This window comes from Neovison vison, chromosome 1 (genome assembly GCF_020171115.1).
Source record: "Neovison vison isolate M4711 chromosome 1, ASM_NN_V1, whole genome shotgun sequence".
NCBI classification, from domain to species: domain Eukaryota; kingdom Metazoa; phylum Chordata; class Mammalia; order Carnivora; family Mustelidae; genus Neogale; species Neogale vison.
Window position 1 is genome coordinate 139,662,294 of NC_058091.1, and position 22,928 is coordinate 139,685,221.

The 22,928-nt window shown below is 44.7% G+C and overlaps 1 protein-coding gene and 1 long non-coding RNA gene across 4 annotated transcripts; one reads left to right on the forward strand and one right to left on the reverse strand.

Moving 5' to 3' along the window:
• Positions 1-7,363: 7,363 nt before the first annotated feature.
• Positions 7,364-10,026, reverse strand: LOC122912966. The gene is made up of 2 exons (XR_006385690.1): positions 9,799-10,026; positions 7,364-8,292 (listed from the first exon to the last, which is right to left on the reverse strand). It is a non-coding gene; the product is annotated as an uncharacterized LOC122912966 (long non-coding RNA).
• Positions 10,027-10,178: 152 nt separating this feature from the next.
• On the forward strand, positions 10,179-20,629 carry RBM24 (RNA binding motif protein 24). 3 transcript variants are annotated; one of them, XM_044238605.1, is made up of 4 exons: positions 10,179-10,365; positions 11,551-11,674; positions 13,201-13,255; positions 20,278-20,629. In XM_044238605.1, exons 1-4 carry the CDS (start codon positions 10,198-10,200, stop codon positions 20,627-20,629), a joined length of 699 nt encoding a protein of 232 aa, XP_044094540.1. In that variant the 5' UTR covers positions 10,179-10,197. The 3 variants fall into 3 exon arrangements, with proteins under 3 accessions (XP_044094540.1, XP_044094548.1, XP_044094558.1); XM_044238613.1 differs by lacking the exon at positions 10,179-10,365 and adding an exon at positions 10,646-11,148; XM_044238623.1 differs by lacking the exon at positions 10,179-10,365 and adding an exon at positions 10,980-11,042.
• Positions 20,630-22,928: the final 2,299 nt, after the last annotated feature.

The following is a 22,928-nucleotide window of genomic DNA, read 5'->3' on the forward strand; positions in this document are numbered from 1 at the left end:
ATGGAAACAGAACAGATAAAACAAATTATTTTCATAAAACGTTTGGGTTATTTCACCGTGTTTTTGTAGGCATAATTAGATAAATTGCTTTGCTTTGTACACAGAAAAAAGAGATCTCTTAATTATAACTATAAATACATATATATGTGTATCAATCTTTACAACATTACTTTTACTGTTTATGTGACTTAAAACAGTGCAGAAAGACTTCTTGATTTGCACAAGGTCCCCCCTAGAACCACCAGGAGAATCTGACAGAAACCCTGATTGTGTTCAACTCTTGAGCGTGCTCTTTTGCTAATTTACTGGCACTTGTCTCTTTGTCAGAGACTGATGAATTACTGTCTTTTTTTTTTTTAAGATTTTATTTATTTATTTGACAGAGAGAAATCACAAGTAGGCAGAGAGACAGGCAGAGAGAGAGAGAGGAGGAAGCAGGCTCCCTGCTGAGCAGAGAGCCCGATGCGGGACTCGATCCCAGGACCCCGAGATCATGACCTGAGCCGAAGGCAGCGGCTTAACCCACTGAGCCACCCAGGCGCCCCAGAGACTGATGAATTACTTCCTAATTGGAGTGGTCTGCGAATATGGGGAGAGCGCCCGCTTTCCCTGACACTCCTGCAGTCCATCAACTGGTCGCTCTGCTGTCTCTTCTGTTCTTCCCACCTAGTTCCAAATTTCTCGAGTTGCCTCTCACAGCAAGGACACAGACCTGGGGTGAGGCAGGAATGTTGCCGATTGAGGAAAGATCAAGATGTCCGAGAAGAAATTGGAACGATACTTTAAAGCCAAAGAGAAAGCCAAACTAGGGTAAGAACACTCGAATCATCTGGCAAAACATGCCTAGAAACAGATACAATCCCTATTTTTGTGTCCCTCCTCAGTCCAGCGTTGATAGCCCAGGGGGGCATACATGGCCTTGCAAGACACTTCTGGCTCCTCTCTCTCACATTGTCTTATAAAAATTCCCAATGTACCCCTAAGCTGTGGTGGCAAATGCTGATATCGTTGAGCGTACAATCCCCATGCTTGGAGGCCACCAACTACATTTGCAGAGAACAAATCTACGTTATCTATGCAGAAAGGAAAAAGATGTCTGAGGCAGTCAAGATTTACACTTGAGCCTTGAAAGACAGATTTGCAGTGTCATTTTGTCCATGTTGCTGAGCTTAGTTCCCTTCCACTGTTCCTGAGCACTGTGATTAATAACCATATGCTCTATTAAAATCAATTTTCTACAACTGGCCCAGAAGGGGATAGATAAAGGAAGCTGACTTTGATAAACCCATGACTTTTTTTTTTTATTGCTTTGGTATTTCAAAATCCAATTGCGAAAATGAATAGTTTTTTGTCTTTCGGCTAAGGCAGAAGTTGAGTGTGAAGAAGATATTTAAGTACTCGAATACATTTTTTCTGTATGAATATGTACCCTCCAAACAGAAAAAGGAAAATCTCCTGCGTTCTTAGTAAGAGTCTGCTGGAAACACCATGTCAGTACGCTAATTGCTATAAAACAAGCCTCAGGATACGTTTGTTTGATGAATTTTAAAAAATAAAGAAATACATAAATATTTTTAGTGTAAGGGAGTTTTCACCAAAAGTATCTATATTTATAATTGATTTAAAGGAATTTTGGTTCCGGCCCTGACAAAGTAACTGGTATCACTAAATTCACATCAAAAAAATAAGAGCTAGAAACACTGAACACAATATATAAAACAACTGTTGGAAGGCACTGGACAGCAAGCACTGCAGGCCTACAGATCTCAGGAGAATGGGAATTGCCAAAAGGAGTCCAATATTCACTCCAGATTTTTCCCTGAAGTTATTTTCCAATCCTTGGCACCGGGAAAGGGGGCCCAAGCACAAAATGTCAGTTTCACCGGGCAGAAGAAACAGAGATCAGAGTTTGGTCTGCTAAGAATACTGAGATTTGGGAGGTAGGTAGCAGATAAGAGAAAAGTAAAGATAAAGAGCCTAAAAAAAAACTCCATAAAAACTCCCCTTGGTTTTAAGCTAATGGACACACTTAAAAAGGAAAACGGACTTTTTTTTTTTTTTAAACCTACTGTTGGCTGGAGTGGTAGGGGGGCAGTAATTGATAAGCAAAGATTTCAGAGGTTGCAAAATGCTACAAAGATCTTAACATTCTTGCTCATTCGAATTGAAAAGACCTTAATGAACACATCCATTCGTGGGACTCTATAGAGTTCATGCTTGAGAGTGAGGACTACTTTGTTGGCGTAAGAAAATAATTAAAAACCACTAACCAAAAATCTTTTAAATTTAAATATTGGCAGAATTGATCTGCCCATAAGGTAAGTGCCTATTAAGTTAGCACAGACCCCACAGTGCCAGGTCTCATTCCCACAAACCCCGCCCCCACCTCATTCACCAGCAGCAAATGAGGTCCCTGGTGACCCACACTTCTGCCTTACTGGCTACAAATCAGAAGATCTCATGATCACCCCCTCAGGCTCACAGAACTCAGGAAAGTACTCTACTATGACGTCTGGTTTATTACCAAGGATACAACTCAGAAACAGCCAAACGGAAAGAGAGGCACAGAGCGGAGTATGGGGGGGGACAGGGGTGCCGAGTCTCATGTCCTCTCCAGATATGCCAGTCTCCTAGCTCTCCGAACTTTGTTGTTAGCAGATTTTAGGGAGGTTTCATTATATAAACATGATCAATTAAAATCACTAGCCGTTGGTGGTTGAACTGAATTTCCACCCCTCTCTCCTCCCTAGAGGTTGAGGATGGGTGGGGCTCAGAGTTCTACCCCTTTAATCAAGGTTAGGTTTTTCTAGTGTCTAAACCCTAGTTGGAAACTATAGTCTCCTTCCTTGGGTCATCTAATTAGCATACAAAAGACAGTAGATTCCAAAGATTTTAGAAGTGCCCTGCCAGGAGCAGAAGACAAAGACAAAATACTTTTTTTTTTTTTTCTTTTTTTAACTGTACCCCAGTTCCCAGTAGGTGCAAGGTGAACCTGGAACCAATGGGTGACTCATGAGTGGCCTTGATTCGCACCCCCACCCCCCATGACTCTCTGGGAGGTTTATCCTTCTCACCCCTGCAACTCTGGGCCCTGTGTGTGTAGAGGTCCTGGTTCCAAAGAGCAATTCTACGCCAGGAGACCCAGTGAGAGTCACAGAAAACCGCTGCCACCTAAGGTTCTGTCAAGGGACCAGCAGACAAAAAGGGAAGTCACTACCCTGATGGCGGTAATTGATGTGATTAAAGGAGCTGATTTTCAATGATAATGTGCCTGAGTGGCTCAGTCAGTTAAACCATCCAACTCTTGATTCTGAAGGTCATGATCTCAGGCTCATGAGATCAAGCCCCTGTCTAGCTCTTGGGTGGGTGTGTTGGACAGCTGCTTGGGATTCTCTCTCTCCCTCTCCCTCTGCTCCTCCCCACCTCATGCTCTCTTGCTCTCTCTCCCTCATAAATAAGTAAATTTTTAAAAAGATTTTATTTATTTATTTGACAAAGAGAGATCATAAGTAGGCAGAGAGGCAGGTGGCGGGCGGGGCACGGGGAGGCAGGCTCCCTGCTGAGCAGAGAGCCAGATGTGGGGCTTGATCCCACGACCCTGAGACCATGACCTGAGCCCAAGGCAGAGACTTACCCCACTGAGCCACCCAGGTGCCCCAGTAAATATATTTTTTTAAAGATTTATCTAGGGGCACCCTCGGTGGCTCAGTCGATTAAGCATCTGCCTTCTGATCAGGTCATGATCTCAGGGTCCTGGGATTGAAACCTGCATCAGTCTCCCTGCTCAGCTGGGAGTCTGCTTCTCCCTCTTCCTCTGCCCCTCCCCACCTTGGCTCATTCTCTCTCTCTCAAATAAATGAATAAAATCTTTAAAAAAAAGTTTTATCTATAGGATATTAATTTCGGAGCCCTTTATAAGAGGGAAAATTTGGAAACAACGTAAATGCCCAACAAAAAGGGATTGCTTAAACAAACCATGGGTCGGTGACATGATAAAATGCTCTTTAGGCATTTCAAATGAACTGAAGAAACTAATAATAGAAATATTCACCATAGACTATTGGGTGAAAAAAGCTTCTAGTAAAATAGAATGTAAAGGGTAGCTCATATTTGTACACTTATATGTGGATATTTATGTATAAGAAATGACCCGATATTAGACATTCTAAAATGTCATATTATTCTGAACAGAACTGTGGATTGTGAGGGGTTTTATTTACTTCTTTGTATGTCTTTCTGTGCATTTAAAATTTTCTGTGATAGAACGTGCCTTTCTTTGGTTAGCAGAGAAAATATCAGTCTTACAAAATGATCTCAAGCAGTTTAAACTAAAAAGTAAAGAACATTCAAGTGTTAGCATTGGGTTGTCTCATCAATTCAAGGTGACACTCTAAACATATCTGTAAATAAAGGATCAGACTGGCGTCCCCCATTCTAGGAGGTGTCCACTCGGGGAAGACTGTTGCAGGTTTTTCTAACTGCCTTCAGACGTTTTCATGGAGGGAGCCAAACAAGGTCTCGAATATGGCTCAAGAATGCCTGGGCTAGCCTCTAGGTCTGGGGACTCAGGGCTATTTCCACCACATTGTGTCCTCTGCTCAGCACACAGACAACATCATTAGAATGAATCTGTCATCAAGAGAGAGTCATTCAATACATTTGGAGAGTATCATCCACTCCGTAAAAATAACTTGGCAACTCAGAGGCTCACTGTTTAAAGACTCAAAGCCAAAGTACTCCCTGAATTTAAAGTGGGAAGAAGCACCGAGCGGGTTTAAAATGTTTGCATTCTCTGCCTTGCCTTTCAGACTTCCATAATAGGATTTTCAAGGGTGCATACACTTAATGCCACTTCTCCGGAGGGCAGGGGGCCACTCTTGGTCGTGAGAAGTTGGCAGTGAGCTCCTTCTGTCCCTCTTACTTTGATGTTTGCCTTTCCCTTGTTCTCCGAGGAACCCTGTCCTGCTTCCTATTTTCTGGATGTTGATGTGAAAGGAACATGAGTGAATAAAAGTTACAAATTTCCATTTCACTTTACTTACCAGCTTAGATGTGGTTTAATGCAGCATGAATAGAATTTGCCCAGAGGTGGATGTGAGCTGAACTGACTGGATTTCTGACTGCCAATTCTTCCGCACACTAAAATAGCAGCATAACCTATTACCGCATTTGTTATCTGTTACTAAGAGAAAATTACCAACCCACCCAGAGAGAAGCAGAAATACAGACGATCGTGGGACTTCTCAAAGGGGCAGGAAACCTGTGGGTTTTATATCAGAACGCACACACAGGCTCTCAAAAGAAGAGAGATGTTTCCAAAGGACCAAAACAAAAAAATCTCATTGAAGCCGTATTCTTGTTTTTCCAAAACAACAAAACAAAAATGAAATGAAACAACCAGTAATCTGACCTAACTACAAGGCACGTGGTCAGTTCTAATCAAGAATGTATTTCGGTGACAGATGCTGGCGAGGATGTGGAGAAAGGGGAACCCTCCTACACTATTGGTGGGAATACAAGCTGGTGCAACCACTCTGGAAAACAGCTTGGAGGTTCCTCAAAATGTTGAAAATAGAACTACCCTACGACCCAGCAATTGCACTACTGGGTATTTACCCTAAAGATACAGATGTAGTGATCCGAAGGGGCACGTGCACCCGAATGTTCATAGCAGCAATGTCTACAATAGCCAAACTATGGAAAGAACCTAGATGTCCATCAACAGATGAATGGGTAAAGAAGATGTGGTATATATATAATGGAATACTATGCAGCCATCAAAAGAAATGAAATCTTGCCATTTGCGACGATGTGGATGGAAATAGAGGGTATCATGCTTAGCGAAATAAGTCGATCGGAGAAAGACAACTATCATATGCTCTCCCTGATATGAGGAAGTGGAGATGGAACATGGAGGGTTAAACGGGTAGGAGAAGAATGAATGAAACAAGATGGGATCGGGAGGGAGACAAACTGTAAGTGACTCTTAATCTCACAAAACAAACTGAGGGTTGCTGGGGGGAGGGGATGTGGGAGAGGGGGGTGGGGTTATGGACATTGGGGAGGGTATGTGCTATGTGAGTGCTGTGAAGTGTGTAAACCTGGCAATTCACAGACCTGTACCCCTGGGGATAAAAATATATGTTTATAAAAAATTAAAAATTAAAAAATTTTTAAAAAAAGAATGTATTTCGGGATGCCTGGGTGGTTCAGTTGGTGAAGCATCTGCAGTCAGTTCGGGTCATGATCTCGGGGTTCCGGGATGGGGCCCATTGGGGAGCCTGCTTCTCCCTCTGCCCCTTCACCCCTGTTCATGCTCACGCACGCACGTGCTCTCTCTTTCAAATAAATAAAATCTTTTAAAGAAGTATTTTTCCCCCATCAAGTTTGCTGGTAAATAGATTTGACATACCAATATGCAAGTAAATACTTCTTCAGTGTTTGTATGGGTAGAACTATGTGGAGGATCTCACTGACCTGCAGGAAATACAGTGACATCCGAGAGCCCAACCCTGCCTGCAGGTGACTTACTATCCAAAGCGTGCTATTCCTGGAGCAGACACCTCCATGCGTGGAAAGAGTGCTTCTCTACCTTCGTGAAATAGTACTCTCTATTCTCAAAACTCTTCATAAGCCTTGGCCCTGGAGATGATTTCCATGATTAGTTTAAGGGGATGGGGGGCAGAAAGTGGATAAAAGAATGTAAAACTTGTCCATTTGGTTCTGTCCCTTAATAGCCAAATAAAGAGTCTGAAAAGAGTGGATAATAATTTACTGTAAGTAATAAAATAATATCGATCTTGCCATGGAGTAGGAAAAGATTCGGGCCATCCATATGTACTAATTTGGATATGACAAGCTTGGAACCTATTTATAACTTTTAAAGTATTTTATGGTTCTTTCTTTCCAAAGAAGTACACATCAGATTGCACAAGGTCTGTGAATATACAAGTGTTCTTTTCTGCCAAGAGCAGCTGAGAAAGCAAAAGGATTACTCAAGTATTGTTTTTCAAACTTGACTTTGTAATGGGTAATTATACAGAAATATTTGGTACTTAATAACCTTGAACGTTTGAATTCAGGAAGATTTTTACGGCCCCAAGGCTACATGGTCTGATGGCTCAGGTTCACAAATCCACTAAGAATGGTCCTGGCCATTGTAACTGAACCCACCTTTGTGGGGATGGAGAACAAAACCCAGTTTTCAACAATGCCTTGCTCTAGCCCAGTGCCTGCCTGTGGGGGGCGCTCCGCGGTTTGCCAGGCTGTTGGGGGTAGGAATTATGGCTTCTATTTAAATATGGAAAATAAGGAATCTCTCTTCCTCCTCACCTTTGTTCTCCGTCAATCACATAACACCAGATGATTAGTAATGTTTTAATTATCTGTGGAATTCAAAATCGGGACTACTCAGGCATCATTTCATACGGAATGAACAAAGTTTCAAACCAAGCAATCAGATATTTACTGCTTAGTTGGAAGAATAAAAACACACCAGTCCGGGGCTGCAGGGGGTACAGGGAGGGGGTCTGAATTCTTTTCTCTGGGACTACAGCAGGGAAGCATCTTGTTTCCAGAAGCCGAGTTCTATGTCACGGTGATCCCGACCTGGGATCAGAATTTCCTTGTAGATCTCACCACTTTACTTAGTGAATATCCAAGCTGCTGGCTACATTCCCAGACATCCTTCATCTCTGGTATCATCACAGTTCCCTCCGGGGTGGGCTCCTCATCCAGGTGGGAAGAGAGGGGAGATTACCAATGTCACTCTTCTCCTCCAGGCTTCTCTGTAATAGCTTCTCCCTCACAAAAGTTTTTGCCTGAGCCTCGTCCTAACTACAGTAATTCTTCAGTGACCCAGCAAGATAGATGTTGAATATTAAAAAACATGCCTCCTTTGTTTCATAGGCTGCTTTGTTTCTCTAAGTTTTAAAAATTACCTTTCATCACACCAGTACACAGAGTCCCTTTGAAACATACTCTGCTTAAGCAATAGGAGAGAGTGCTATTTACAATTTCCCTTTCTGGCTCTCATATGCCTGTAAAGCACCTTGTTTTTCTTCAATTGGATTTTTTAAAAATTCTCCAAAAACCTTTAGATTTTTTACTTCTCCATATCAGCCACTGGGGGTTCAAACTTAAAGGAACTCACGACCCCAAAAGGCCAACTTCATGCAGAAGGCAACAAGGTGAAAAGCTCGAGGATATGTGCGTTCCCGTTCCCTTCGGCGTTCCCGTTCCCTTCGGCAAATGCAATGTATCTCATCCTTCTGGGCTGACTGCAAAGGTGCCCTGGAAACAGAAACACAAATATGTGCTTCTCTAATAGGTTAACATACTGACCTGCTTTAAAGGGAATAAATGGTGCCGCCCAGGGGCAACTAATGTATGGACTTCAGCAGAAGCTCCTGATGGAAATGACTTAAAAGCAATTCATGCTCCAAAAGGGGGGGGGGACATTGTGCTCACATTAAATACCTTCTTCCAAACCTCAGACAGGACAAGGATTTTATGCTTAATTGAATGTACTCTTGATAAAAAGAAGTTGCAAAAAGCTGATATTTAAAAAAATAAATACATAGGGGTTGCACTCAAGTCTGTATTTTCTACAAAGGCTTTAAAGGTCTGCTGGTAGAAACCAGTGGTTATGTAACAAGTCGATTTCAAAAATCACCCTTTTTACAATTACAGTACATCCTAGTAAAACAGTTGAGGTCGAGTCACTAAACAGTCTTGCAATTCAAAAGGAAGGAAATGCTTCGGGAAAGAAAAAAAAAAAAAAAAGAGGATTTATAATGAGAAATCGGTACCAAATCTCCCCGAATAGTTAGGGAGGAGTAAGTAGGGAGGAAACACAAATTTGGTAACTGTAGGGGCTAAAGTACTAATTGATGGTCCTCTGAAATAGAAGGCGGTGTCTACGGTTACTTGGCTTGGCTGGGGCCGTGAGCAATTCAAGCTAATGGTTTTCTCCAGCACACCCAAGCACTAACCTGTATTTTTTTACCCCCTTCTGGCTCTGCCTCGCCGGTTCTCTCCAGCACTGGCTCTCTGGGGGACAAGGAAGGTTGGGGACCCTCCTACTCACTCTCCACACCCAGACTATCAGACCCGGGTTCCGCGGCTCGGCCCTCCCCGCCCGGCAAGGAACTGGCCTTTCCACGAACCGCCCCAGGCCTCCCGGCCCCAGCTCGTCAGTCCAGGTCGCCAGCCCTGTCACTGTGGCCGCGCGCAAAGAGCTCGCGACGCCGTTTTGGAAAAGCGACGCAGCTCCCTCCGGACGCAGTGTGTGCGCTCCGGGTCCCGGCTAGGACCGCGCCGAGTCCCCAGGACTTGGACGGGTTAGAGCAGGCGACGCCGAGAGCAAGGCCGCCTCGGGCCATCCCCAGCCCTGCCCCAGTGCCGGCTCCAGAGCCCGAGCCCCGCGGCCCAGCGCCGCGCCGGGAGAGAAGCAGCTGTTCCGAACAGCTGGGGGGCGGCGGCGCCGGGCACCCCAGGTGCGGCCGCGGCCAATCGCAGGCGTCCGGCCCGCCCCCTCCCCAGCCGGGCGCCGACCCCCGGCCCGCGGGGGAAGGGAGCAGAGAGGTGGAGAGCCGTCCTAGCCACTTGTCTTCCAGCTTCCGCGGCGGGAGGGACAGAACCGGAGCTCCAGCGGCGCGGAGTCCCCCACTCCCGGCCCCGCCGCCGCGCCCCCCGCCCGCCCACCTCCGCGCCCGGACGCGCTCACCGCCGACCCTACCCACGCCCCACCCAAGACACCTACCTAATTTCCAAGAAAGAAAGAAAAAAAAAATCTACCTCTAAACGCGCCCGCTTCTTCGCTCGAGGACCACCCTCTCTTTTCATTTTTGGCCTCCCAGCCGGGTGAGTGGAAACCGCTTGCACATTCTATAGAGCAGGATCCTAACCCAGACGATCCGGAGAATTTGTACCGTGACCGGCAGGGGGGGCGGGAGGAGAGAGAGAAGTCAAGTCTCCGGTGCTGTTGGCGACTTCGGAAGCCGCGCGCCCCGCGCCCTCGGCCGCCCCCGGCCGCTCGCCCCCGCCGCGCCGCAGCCCTCGCCCCCGCGCTCGCCCTTGGCCCCCGGCGGCCGCGAAAGGGTGCGGGAGACGCGGAGCCGGAGGAGGAGGCGCAGCCGCTGCCCGAGCCGCAGCCGCAGCCGCAGCCGGAGCCCGAGCCGCGGAGCGGGCGCGAAGATGCACACGACCCAGAAGGACACGACGTACACCAAGATCTTCGTCGGGGGGCTGCCCTACCACACCACCGACGCCAGCCTGCGCAAGTACTTTGAGGTCTTCGGCGAGATCGAGGAGGCGGTGGTCATCACCGACCGGCAGACGGGCAAGTCCCGGGGCTACGGATTTGTAAGTTGCGCGGCGGGGGGCTGGGGTGGGGTTGGGGAGGGGGAGGTGGGGGTGACAAAGGGCGGCGGGGAGATCGAGGACTGCGGGGGGCGGGGGGCTCGGGGCGGCGCAGGGCCTCGGGGGTCGGGGTTTGCAGTGGGGGGCTCGGCGTGACAATGTGAGGAACCCCGCGGACGGGGGCGGCGCTGCCCTTTTGCTCCCGGCTGAACTGAAAGTTTGCGCGCGGCGGAGCTGGGGAAGGGAGGGCCGGCTGCTCCCTCGCGGGGTTTCGAGGGGACCCAGCGCCCTGCGGTGTCGGGGGAACAGGCGGAGCGGGGGTGGAAGGAGAGCACTAACCACTGCTGGATTTGCGGGTGCGCAGGGCTGGGAGGGAGGGGCCGCAGCCCCTCGGAATCGCACTCCGGGGTGGGAGGCCGGTGGTTAAGCGCGCTGTTGCTTTGTAAAAATGCGTGTTGTCTTCAGGCGTTCTGGCTGGGGCGGGGAGGGGACACCCCAGGAGGTCTAGAGCTCTACTCCTTATGCCATCCCCCCACTTTTTTTTTTTTTTTTTAAATTGCAAAGATGGATTCTTTAAAAAGATGATTCTCTGGCTCTTTGCTGAACTGAAAGAGAGCATATTAAGCCTCCTGGGGATTTAAGCGTGCAAATTCTGCTGCCGGAGAGCCGGGAGCTCCAGAGTAGGACAATAGCTATTGTCGTTAGGGAGTGCTTGCTGATGGTTGGGAGCACGGGGCGGATGTGAGGCTGGACTTTCTTTAAAGCAAACGGTGCCTCTTAGACTGGGTAGGGACCTGGGGGGTGGGAGGCGGTTGGGGGCGGGAGGATCTAGAGTTCCAAGACGGAATTCAGGCTTCCGACTCCCTGCTAGGCCCTACTAGCGCCCTGAAGACTTTAGAAGTATGGGGAGGGGGTTGTTTCTTTCTTCCTCTCTGGGTTGTTTTTGTTTTTTTTTTTCTTTTCTTTTCTTTTCTTTTTTTTTTTTTTTTTTTTTTTTGGTGGGGGATCCAGGAGTAAGTTCCAGGGGAAAAAAAAGAAAGAAAGAAAGAAAGAAAAGGAAAGAGGAAAAGTTCAAGAACCCCCTTAGTTTTCTCATGAATGACTTCTCCAGGGTGATTCTTGGTTTCCTTCGGGGGGGTTGACTTAGAGCTTTGTACGTATGTCTGTGTGTGTGTGTATGTTGCTAAGGTCACCATGGCTGACCGAGCTGCTGCTGAGAGAGCCTGCAAGGACCCGAACCCCATCATTGATGGCAGGAAAGCCAATGTGAATCTGGCATACTTGGGCGCAAAACCAAGGATCATGCAACCAGGTGAGAAATGTTCCTCCTACCCACCCACCCCCAACTTGAGACCCCTCCCCCCACACCCCAGCTTCTGAATAGAAGGAATCCCTGATTCAGAAGACACTGTAGATGTTTAGTAAAGTTGAACCAGGCTGGTTATTCTAACCAACACATTAAATGAGCGTTGTCACCGGCTCTTGCAGGACTTGAAATGTACCTATGTGCAAAAGTAGATCTTGGGGGTCTGGACAGTTTGTACCCACCCAGACTTAGGCTTGACTCATCTGTTTCAGGTATGACATACAGTCACAGTCTACTCTTTTATTGTCCAGTTTTTAGCCACTTGTAGATCATTCACATGTGGATTATGTGGGCTCAGTGTGTCACCTCCCACTGGTTATACTTCCCTACATACTGTTGTCTCTCCTACCACCATGGCCCTGTCCTCAGAGCAGCAATCCAACTTGAACTCTGACCAGGAGAAGCCTGAGGGTAGGGGGTAGGGGATGGCGTCTGGATGGTAAAGCTTTAATACTAAATCACAGACTACTTAGTAGTTAAAGAAAATGGGGGAGATTTCAGGTATGCCTGGGCTCTCCTGTAACAGATAAAGAAACTGACATGTAGAGATGGGAAGTGTTTTACTCCAAAGTGGGCAAAAGGGAAGCAGGCTTTTATCTACGTGAAAAATTTGACCTTTTGGATTATTTACAACACTGCCCTTGCCATTAGCACAAATAATTAAGAGTTGACTGTTGAGCAAATGGGAATCTTTTTCTTGGGTGAGCAACTTGATTTTGTTAAGTTATTTCCCTCTTTACTCAAGTGTTGCCATCTGAAATTTTGGGATGGTTGACCCTTCCATCCTAGTAAAATGGATTTACTAGGGAACTAGATTGTCAAGAAAGTGAGCACATGTGCCCACATCCATGAACATTAAAACAATTGTGTTAAACAAACAAGCAAACAACTTGTGTTTGTGTGCGATCCCAAAAAGGAGACTTTGTTTTTGTGAATTTTTTAATACCATAATCTGTAAAACCCATAATCTTCCAAAGCATTGTCCAGCATGTTCTAAATTACAAAAACTTTTTATAGATCGTGATTCAGAACTGCAGGAATACTTGTGACATGTAACTTTATTATCAAGTCCTGTTGTTCCTGGTTTCATTCCATAAGAATTTTTCCCTGGTCTGATTTTCTAAGGTCGTCTTGTGGGACTGTCAAACTTTACAGATAATTTTTAGTATCCACCTGTAGCTTATTAAAATTTTTACTTGGGTCCATGATACCATTAGTAAAAAGAACTTTTAAATATATATATTTAGTTAGTTATAATATATGTTTATAATGATAACATCAGTAAAAAGAACTTTTAAATATATATATATGTTTGTAAAATATATAATATTTTTGTATATAATGTTTATAATTATAAGGACTCAAAAGAATGGTGATCTTCTCTAAGTGAAAGTTGTGATTGCATTTTATATGTAGGAGTAATGCATGCCTAACCATGCACAAATAGAGAATGTGGTATGTTTTATTGCTAGGTTTTGCCTTCGGTGTTCAACAGCTTCATCCAGCCCTCATACAAAGACCTTTTGGGTAAGTCAACTCATCATGCCCTCCTAAGTTTCCATAGACATCTGTTAACCTGACTGTTACATGCAGACAAGATCATCGTGTCACAGAATGTTCCTTGTGATACATATTTATAAACGTTTGTACCTTTTTGATGCTGATAATATAAATATTTTTAGATGAGTCAAGTTTCTGACCAAGTTTGCAGCCTCCAAACCAGACACATTTTGAGCTTATGATTAACAAAACAAAACAAAACAAAACTACCAGGTATGACTTGTGAACGAGAGGATTGTGTCCCAGCACCGTGATTACTGTTCAACTTGACTCAATGTTATTTATCTCTTTCTAACCTGACAGGGCTCGTATACAGTTAAGCTAACTGATCAGAAGGATACGATGTAAGAGGTGGAATAGTTCTGTTTGGAATTAAACTCTGTAACCAGTAGACTCAGACACACAAGCTCAGATGGTGATTAACGATGCATGGATGTTGGTGTTGTTGTTTTATTTTTCACAATAGTCAATAGACCTCCGTGTGCTTTATTTTTATTTATTACAGTAATGAAGTGGTGTTGATAGCTAAACTGTGTGCTTTTTACTTAATTGAAAAGAGCTGTAGTGAAAGTGTTTTCTTTTCCTGGGGGAAGGGGCTCTTTGTGTTTTTGATGTTGGTGGTGGTGTTGAGGAGTGTTGACTTTTGACTTTGCCATGGGAAGCAAAGGGCCTTTTTTTTTTCCTTGCTTTTAAGCTGTAGCCTGTGACTTCCACTTAACCATATTTTTGTAGTGAGTGCTAAATGGTGTGATTTCCCTCTGTGAGAATACAGATTTCATTGCTTGCATGTCCTAAGTTTCTGTTTTACTGGGAGTTTTCTGGGAATGGGGCTCTTTCTTTGGCAATGTGTTTCCACTTTTAGGCCTTCTCATTTAAAGATTCAACAAACACTCATCAGATTTCACTGACACTAGCCAGTTTTTGGAGTCGAGTGGTACTAACTTCCACCTTTCAGACCTAACTCAGATGAAAAGGCTGCTCATCTTTTTGTTGCCTTTGGGCTCTGTGATACCAGCTTTCCTCCTCTGAGTGCCTTTTTTCCCCTTCTGTTTGGACACCATAAGTGAGCGATCCCTACCACCTAAATTTACTCTGACCCCTTAGAGTCTGTTTGAGCTGCATTCTACCTGAATGACATTGCTAGAACTCCAGTTTTAGAGGTTTCAGCTCCCTATTTAAATATTCTAATTGTTCAATAAGTGTTTTATCCTCAGGTATATTTTCTTCTCTAGCTTAGCACCTAAACATCTGTGTAACTTGAGAAGGTCAGATTCTAGACAGACACACAGACAGACAGATATCCGCCTGATGTGTCTCCAAGGATAGAGTAATAAATCATTTGACTTGGAAGGGTCAAGTTGTTTTCCATGAACACCTTCCCTTTTTTTTTTTTTTTTTTTTTTTTAAGATTTTATATAGTTATTTGACACAGAAAGAGAGATCACAGGTAGGCAGAGGTAGGCGGGGTGGGGCGGGGGAAGCAGGCTCCCTGCCGAGCAGAGAGCCTGATGTGGGGCTTGATCCCAGGACCTTGAGATCATGACCTGAGCCGAAGGCAGAGGCTCAACCCACTGAGCCACCCAGGCACCCCCATGGATACCTTCTTAAAACCCTCCCTTTAACATAGGGATTCCTCACCTTACCGCCAACTCTTACTTTTTGAAACCATGGAAGAGTATTCTGTCCAATATGATTAGAAAGGAGCTTCCTATCTCCACAGCTATCTCAGTGCCCTATCCCAGCCATCCCGGGTACTGACAACAGATGGTGGGTTGATGGGTCCATTTACGTCTGTAGATCTCTCCTCATTGGTCTAGACTACGGGGAAGGTGGGATTGGGGAGGAGAACATACATCCTAACAAGTGGTGATGAACTTAGTCGTGATCTCACCATAATCTTGAAACACTTACACAGCTAAATCGATCAACAGGTATTAGCATGTGTTAATGTTTTGCCGTGCTGAGTAGATGATAACAAAATAAGGAGACTGCCAAACTCATACACACCAGTCAAGAACAACTAATTGCTAAGATACTTGATATTTAGGACAAAAAGAATTCAGAATAGCCAGAAAAACAGGTGAATTGGAGAGGTTGGACAAGGCTTCTTGGAACTTGAACTAGTCTTGGACCAGTGGTATGTCCTGGACAGGTAAGGAGGGCTAAGGAGTGAGTTGAGCATAAGCGAAGACAGAGAAGAGGAAAGGTTTAGGGCATGGAAACACCAGACTGTTTATTGAGGATATGGAGAGCTCAACGTAGAAATTTGGACTGGCTGTCGTAGTCTGCATCAATCACTGAGAAAGAAAGTATCACGAGGAAAATAAGAATGACGAGAATAAAATGTCCTATGGAAATTTTAAATCAAGCATGCTTTGATAGTAACTTTATTGTTCATCCTTGCTAATATTAAGATGTCTTTATAAAGGATGGTGATTATTACTGTTTGCCTAAATTGTTTGAACTTGAGATTCTTATTAGAAATAGATAGCATTCCAGGTGGAACAAGTGAACCTTCTCTTTTCTTTTTTTAAGGGGTTTTTAACACTGCTCTAATTCCCAGACTTTGTACCTAACAGATCACACCTGGTCATCCTCAATTCTGTTGGAATGCCACACATTCTTATTTTAGGCCTGGAAAGAAGCTTGAGAATTTTTAATCTTACTTGATTGGTTTGAAATTGTAGTAACTGAACTAATTTTTTCTTATATGTGGTCCTTCATTGGCCCCCAGATGATTCTGGGCTTTTCAAGAGAAAATCTTGGCTTGAAGGAATTTCTGATGTAACACAGTGGGCAGGTGTATAGATACCGGTGCATTTGCTAAGCAAGGTCTTAGAAATATTTTGTTTGCAAGAAGCATTTTCTCATTGAAACCTTAGAAAGGAAAGACTGTGCATCTGTGAGTAGAAAATTCGAGGCTGGTTTAGATCAGGTTGAAATACCCTTAAATGTTTATTCAGTATACCTTTAAGTGGTCAGGGTTTCTGTGGTGGGAAGGGGTTTGAAGATTTTATTTATTTATTTGAGACCGAGAGAGAGCGCGAGGGGTGGGGAGGGGCAGAACGGGTGGGGAGGGGCAGAACGGGAGGAAGAAGCAGACTCCTGGCTGAATGTGGAACCCAATGCAGGGCTCGATCTCAGGACCTGTAGTCATGACCTGAGCTGAAGGCAGAAGCCTAACTCACTGAGCCACCCAGATGCCCCTTAAGTGCTCAGTTTTATGCTAGTTCTGTTAACATTGTACTAGATACTCTACTATTCACTAAGGGGGCAGGAGGTAACATTAAGTGAACCTTTCCTACACGCATGGTACTAATAAGAGATTTACGTAAATCATGTAATTCTCACAATACGTCTTTGACTCAGGCTGTTCATGTCAGCCTGTGAATGTCCTTTCCAGGGGTGACAAAACAGATACAGAGAGGTTAATTAACTTGCCACAGGGCTGGTAAGGAATAGAGTTTAGTTCTAGGTTCAGAATCATGGTTTCCCTGACCTCAAAAGCCGTGTTCTTTCCTCTGTCAAGTTATAGCCAGAAAGACACAATTCCGTTCCCCCCTGTTATCTAGTAAGGAAACTGAGAGGCGCCCAGAAGGGTTGTGGCTTCAGACAGGGAGAAGAGACATCAGGTTCGTGGGACCAAGAAGTCTTCCTGAAAGAGGTAGAAGCTGACCTAGATTTTTCAAGGATGGTGGAAGATAAGGTTCTTCTGCATTGAGTGCCTATTTGATTCATCATTGTGGGCTCCGTGCATAGATAATGTTACTTAATGCACAGCAATTCAGGATTGGAAATACTGGATTCCTGTCACATATGAGAAATGTGAAATCAGAATGTGATCCAAACTCCTGAAGCCTCTGTACATAGTGAGTGCTAGAGCTGGGTGGATAGGATTTGGATTTTAACAAGTATACATGGAATGAGCATTGGCTTCCCTGGCAGAGGGACGGCATGAGCAAAAACCTAAAGATCTGGAAATGTGTGGCTTGTCCAGGGAGTGCAGAGGAGTCCAGCTGACCTGGGTTTGAGGAAAGGTGGAAAGGTGCTGGAAGGCATGTTTTGGAGCCAGAAGCATTAAAGGCCTAGTATGCCAGTGGGGCCACAGGTTACTAAACAGGCGAATAAAACGAAGACTGCCAGCAGTCTGGTGATAGACTGGAAGAGGAAACCAGTTAGGGTATCAAAAGTCGCAAAGAGACGTCAGAAAAAAGAAAAGGAAAAAATGTAGTCAGTGTTCTTCGACAGTTGCCCAAGGTATCTGCCTTGTTCCTGTGCTTTTGTAACCTCGAGGTATGCTCACTGTGTGATTGAGGGAGGGGACACTGGTAGGTATCTCATGGGGGGACAGATTCCCAGATTGACTTCAGGGGCTCCTTAAACTAGTCATAGACCTCCTAATACAAGAATGGCTTCTGAGGCAACACCCTAGCCTTTGGTCCTTTCCTGCTTTCCTTCCCAAACTGAGGTATTTTAGGCTGTCCGGGGTCTTCTGGACTCTTCCTTTCCCCGAGCCTCTAACGCTGCTGGGTTTCATGTGCCTTCCAAACGTATTCCTAACCCTTGCCAGACTTTGTGTAGGGTTCTGATATGCCAGGGAACTCTGCACTCTCATTGGTTGGCATTATCGAATGAAAACTATTAATGTAAAATCAGTGCAGAGACAAGAGTCCTATAAGCAGCCCTCCCTATCTTCCAGTGCATTCCACACACACACACACACACACACACACACACACACAGACTTCATCTTGTCTTTTTGTAGGCTACACTTACTTTCAGTTACCAGCCTTCATTCAAAGATAACCTGGTACCCTCCCACGGTCCTTAGAACTTTGGGAGTACAGGGGTTAACGGTTCCGTATCAGGGAGATTCATACTGGCTGGACTTCGCAACTGATAGATGTTTTACTTTGGCCTTATAAAGACATTTTGCCCGCTGGAAACCCTTGTCGCATGACAGGATCAAAAATAGCCCGGCTGCAGCCCCTGCTGTCCATCACCACGTGTAAACTGCCTTGAGTGGAGGCTCTCTTGCCGCGTCTGCACATTGCGGACCCGGTGGCCTCCGGGGACCGGGTTTCATAAAGCCACACCTGTCGCTGTGAGTGAGTCAGTCACCTGACCTAGAGAAAAAAGTCTGGAGTGTGTGTATGACCGCGCGTCTGGTTTCTGACAAGTAGCTAAGAACATCTCTAAGTGTCCTCAGAAACACTTGATGACGTCTTTTCTCCTGGCACTGGGAAAGATCTACAAGTCTAGTAAAATTGAGTGTATTTTTATCATTGGGGTCAAAGTTCACCACCCTTTGTGATAAATTCATCTTTTCCATGGGTGTTGGTTAATAAGGACTTTCTGTGAAACTCTGAAAAGGCAAAGCAAAAATCTGTGTTTTCAGAAATCTGAATGTGAAGTTTTCGGTCTTGAGTTCTTTAAAATTTTTTAAAATAAGGATCGTTACTTGTTGCTTGTACTTCCTGTTAAGCTGGTTTTGCCAACAACCAGATGGCATTAGAGTGTCATATTTTTAGAAATATAGGGGATTCTGATGGAGATTGCTTTAAAGAAAGATGAAAATAAATCAGATATTCATGGTAGCATTTAAAAGGGGCAGTAATGAATCGCAAGAGTGAGAATTGAAATGCATGGTTTTTATTTAAATACCTCTTGTGATTTTTTTTTTAACAAAATTAACTTTTAAGTAAGGTCCTTGGAATGTGTCTTGTATGTGATCTCTGAATGTGTAATTTATAAAGGTATTTGATGTTGCTTCTTGAACTTTTACAGGATAATACATAATACAATTGATATGTATTAAAAATCTGTGAGTAGGGCAGATTTAAAACAAACATGCTGATCTACTTGTTGATTAGGAGGATATAACAAGAGTTAGTATTTGTGCAAAAAAAAAATGTTTCCTTACTCGTTTTGTTATGTAAACCTTTTAAGTTTATATGAATTTTAGAGCTATTCCTATTCCTACCTTTTCCCTCAACCTCATCATTTCCCCAAAACCCCTTCTGTCTGTCTTGCATAGAGATAAACAAGCTGGCTGACCTTCAGGTGCCTGATAGTCAAACAGGTTTGGTTGACCCTTGTGTCCTTACGAATTTTATGGAGAGAAAGAAAGAAAAGAAAGGCAAAAAGCGTGCTGCACATCTCTTTGGGAATCACTGCCATGAATGTTAATAGCATTTCTGTAGCTTCCCACAACAGCCTCTTGTGATAGTGAGCTGCACTACAGTTCGTTTGAGAAGTGTGATTCTGCTGTGTTTACCACACTTGTGAACTTTTAAACTCCTTTTTTTTTTATTTTGTCGCCTGCTTCTTTTATCATCATTATTTTTAATAAGGGTGACTGAGGTTGCAGAGAGATTAATGTGTGCTGAGTCTGCCAAGCAATTTCAAGTAGGGTTGCCATGATAATAAACATACGGATTTTGTGGGAAAATTTATTTCAGTTTTGGGAAATCGGCCAACCCCCTCCCCTCTCCCCCCACCCCGCCCTGAATTGAATGATCACAGATTACCTTTGGAGTCCTCTCCTATCCTATTCATCGCTGAGCATTTTTTTTTTCCTCTTTGCTGCACAGTTTTACGAACTCGCTGCAAAATTTTCCAAAAGTCTCAAAAATCAATTAAGCAGGTATCTATCCACCCGGTGCGCAGCCCTCCCGAACCTGCAACTGGTTTGCCAAACTTCTGCTGAACGGTCAGCGCCGGTGCTCTTAACCGATCCTAAATCCGACCTCCAGCAGGGAGGGGCACCCCGCCCCCCCCACCCCAGTTTCTGTTCGCTCAGTTCCTTTCGGGGCGCCCCGCGAGGCCGGCTACCGCCGGAGCCCTCGGGCGGACCCCCGGGCCGGGAGATATTGTGGCAACCCTATGCTCGTAATAACCACTAAATTTGAGTCTGTCTGATCTCCGGACGCGCCGCGCTGCGGGCGGGAGGCCGGCGGCGCCTGACCCGCGGTCCCGTTCCTCCGCAGGATCCCCGCCCACTACGTGTACCCGCAGGCGTTCGTGCAGCCCGGCGTGGTCATCCCGCACGTGCAGCCCACGGCCGCCGCCGCCTCCACCACGCCGTACATCGACTACACGGGCGCCGCCTACGCCCAGTACTCGGCGGCCGCCGCCGCCGCCGCCGCCGCCGCCGCCTACGACCAGTACCCGTACGCCGCCTCCCCGGCCGCCGCCGGCTACGTCACCGCGGGGGGCTACGGCTACGCCGTGCAGCAGCCAATCACCGCCGCCGCCCCCGGGACGGCCGCCGCCGCCGCCGCCGCCGCCGCCTTCGGCCAGTACCAGCCGCAGCAGCTGCAGACCGACCGCATGCAGTAGGGCGGCCACGTGAGCGGAGCCGGCTCGTTTCCCCTCCCCCTCCCCCCGCCCCCACCATTGCCCGGTGTGTCGTAGGTAAGGCGAGGGAACGTCGACCTCACAACTTTTCAGGAGGGACTAAAAAAAGAAAAAAAAAGAAAAAAAAAAACAACAAAGCTATGCTCTCGTAAAGCAGAATTCTTCTTCTTCTTTTTTTTTTTATACTCCAGTAGTGTCGTAGATGAGAGAGAGAGGGGAGTGGGCGCCGTTTTGGAAATCGATCCCAAAGAGAGCCTGAGTCGAGGAAAGTGGGAGGAAACCGTGGAACTTCACTTTGAACACGGGGTTTTTATTTTTTGCTCTTTTTATAGTATCAGGGAAGCAAACTGCCTTTTACAAGTTAGGGGATGCTCTTTGAATCTAGTCGAACCAGGGAATACAGAGCGAGCAATATGTAGCTTGAATGACTTTAAAAGCAGATTTAAAACATACATACACACACACACACAATGGTGAAAGCACTGATTGTCATTCTTTTAGCAGTCACTACGGCCTCTAGAACTTTTTCAGGTAAGAAGATCACGTTCTTACTCTCTCAAAAAAAAAATGGGCATCGAACAATCAAGCTGGGAGCGTGGCAGTGGGTGAAACGGTGGACAGGCACCAAAGCGATTTTCTCATCTCTCCTGCGGATGAGCGGGACTGTGGAGCAAGTGATGTGGAATTAATGGGTGCAGCAGCTGTACAGACAATCAATAACACACACAGTTCTGGAAAGAACACATCACTTGTGCTTGTTTGATGAGCTTGTCACATTCTAATCCCTCTCCCCATCCTGTTTCAATTTTGGGAAACTTGTATCTGCTGGTGTCAGCAGTTCTGATTCTGAACTAGGATCAGGCTTTTACTATAACAGCCTTCTCTTTCTATTGATTGTGTTGACTCGTGGCTTACGATTAAAGGCAGGCAAAGTTTGCAGACTCTAAACCCTTAAGAACTGTCTTAAGGACGTTTATCCCCCCCCCTCCCTTTTTAAATAATTTTACACTTTTTAGTATCTATTTCAGAGTCATATTTAAAACTATTTATTAGTGAACACAGTACACGAGACAACAAGGTGACTGAGATTACAGTTCTTCAAAGGTTAATGATAATGTGGTTTATACTGTGCCTTAATAGTAATGCTATTTAAGATATTTATTTTTAAGTTTTACTATGCTGCACTCTAAAGAAAGGAACTTTAGATGTGACACTGTAAAATTATGTATTCATCTCATGGCATAAATTATTTAGTAGGTCTAGATGTAGCATATTAAATATTAACCTATCCAACGAAAGATGTTGACTTGGATTTATTTAAATTCATATGTGCACTGTATAAGAGAATACTCTTACATTAACACATTTTAATTTATTTTGTTTTTAGGTTTTTTTTTTTAAACGAGAGATACTGCTAGTTTCATGCTTCCTTCTCTAAGTTTTGCTCGTGTAGATCTCATTTATTGGTATTTCATTAGCGTGACACTATTCTTACGTAGTTTGTGCAGTTTTAAAATGCTGCTTTACTTTTTTTCTTCCGAAACTGCAATATTTGCAATTTTTATTCTTAAACTAAATTGAATACTATTTTACACTGTATTGGATTTTTATACTTGAACAATTTCATACAAGGGAAGACAGGTTAGCATTTTTATGGACTTTCTCCATTATCACTGGATTTACTTTAAGTATTCCCGTACTAGACAGTGTTATGTAACGTAGACATGACTCTCCTGTGCAAATTATTTATTCATTGTGTATATTGCTTTATAACATTTCAGATCTTCTAATCTATTCACTTGTATTAAATATAATTTTTAAAAACTTCTGTTGCATTGATTGTTTCTAATTTTGTCATAAGGGTAGGATGATTTCTCCTTTTAACTTGCATTAATGACCATGATTTACATGTAACATTTTGGGTGAGCAGAAAGCTTCCCAGATGCCCTGTTTTTATACCTTTTAAGTAAATTTTATTAACCCAGCATCTTTCTTACATTCAGCAAACGATCTAGGTCCTCCTCCAGCAGCGAACCCTAAAGGACTATTCATGTCACTGGAAATCGCTGAACTAACGGTCGCTCAAAAGAGTGGGCTGCAGAGGGGGCCAGTCCATCCGAAGCTGGAGTTGGGTAAACTGAGGTTTGGTGTTAGAGTCCATCACTTGCCGGCAATATGAATGGAGTAGGTTGCTTTTTGTTATCCAGCTTTGGGGTGAGGTTTTCACTGATTTCTATAATATTGGGACAGGAATCCTGGTCTCACATGGTTATTTAGATAT

What these genes read in the sequence shown, in the direction of transcription:
- RBM24 (XM_044238605.1), top strand. Translation starts at nt 10,198, where the DNA reads ATGCACACGACCCAGAAGGACACGACGTACACCAAGATCTTCGTCGGG. An exon ending in AGTCCCGGGGCTACGGATTT is followed by an intron (nt 10,366 to 11,550) that starts GTAAGTTGCGCG and finishes TATGTTGCTAAG; the next exon opens with GTCACCATGGCTGACCGAGC. An exon ending in ACCAAGGATCATGCAACCAG is followed by an intron (nt 11,675 to 13,200) that starts GTGAGAAATGTT and finishes TTTTATTGCTAG; the next exon opens with GTTTTGCCTTCGGTGTTCAA.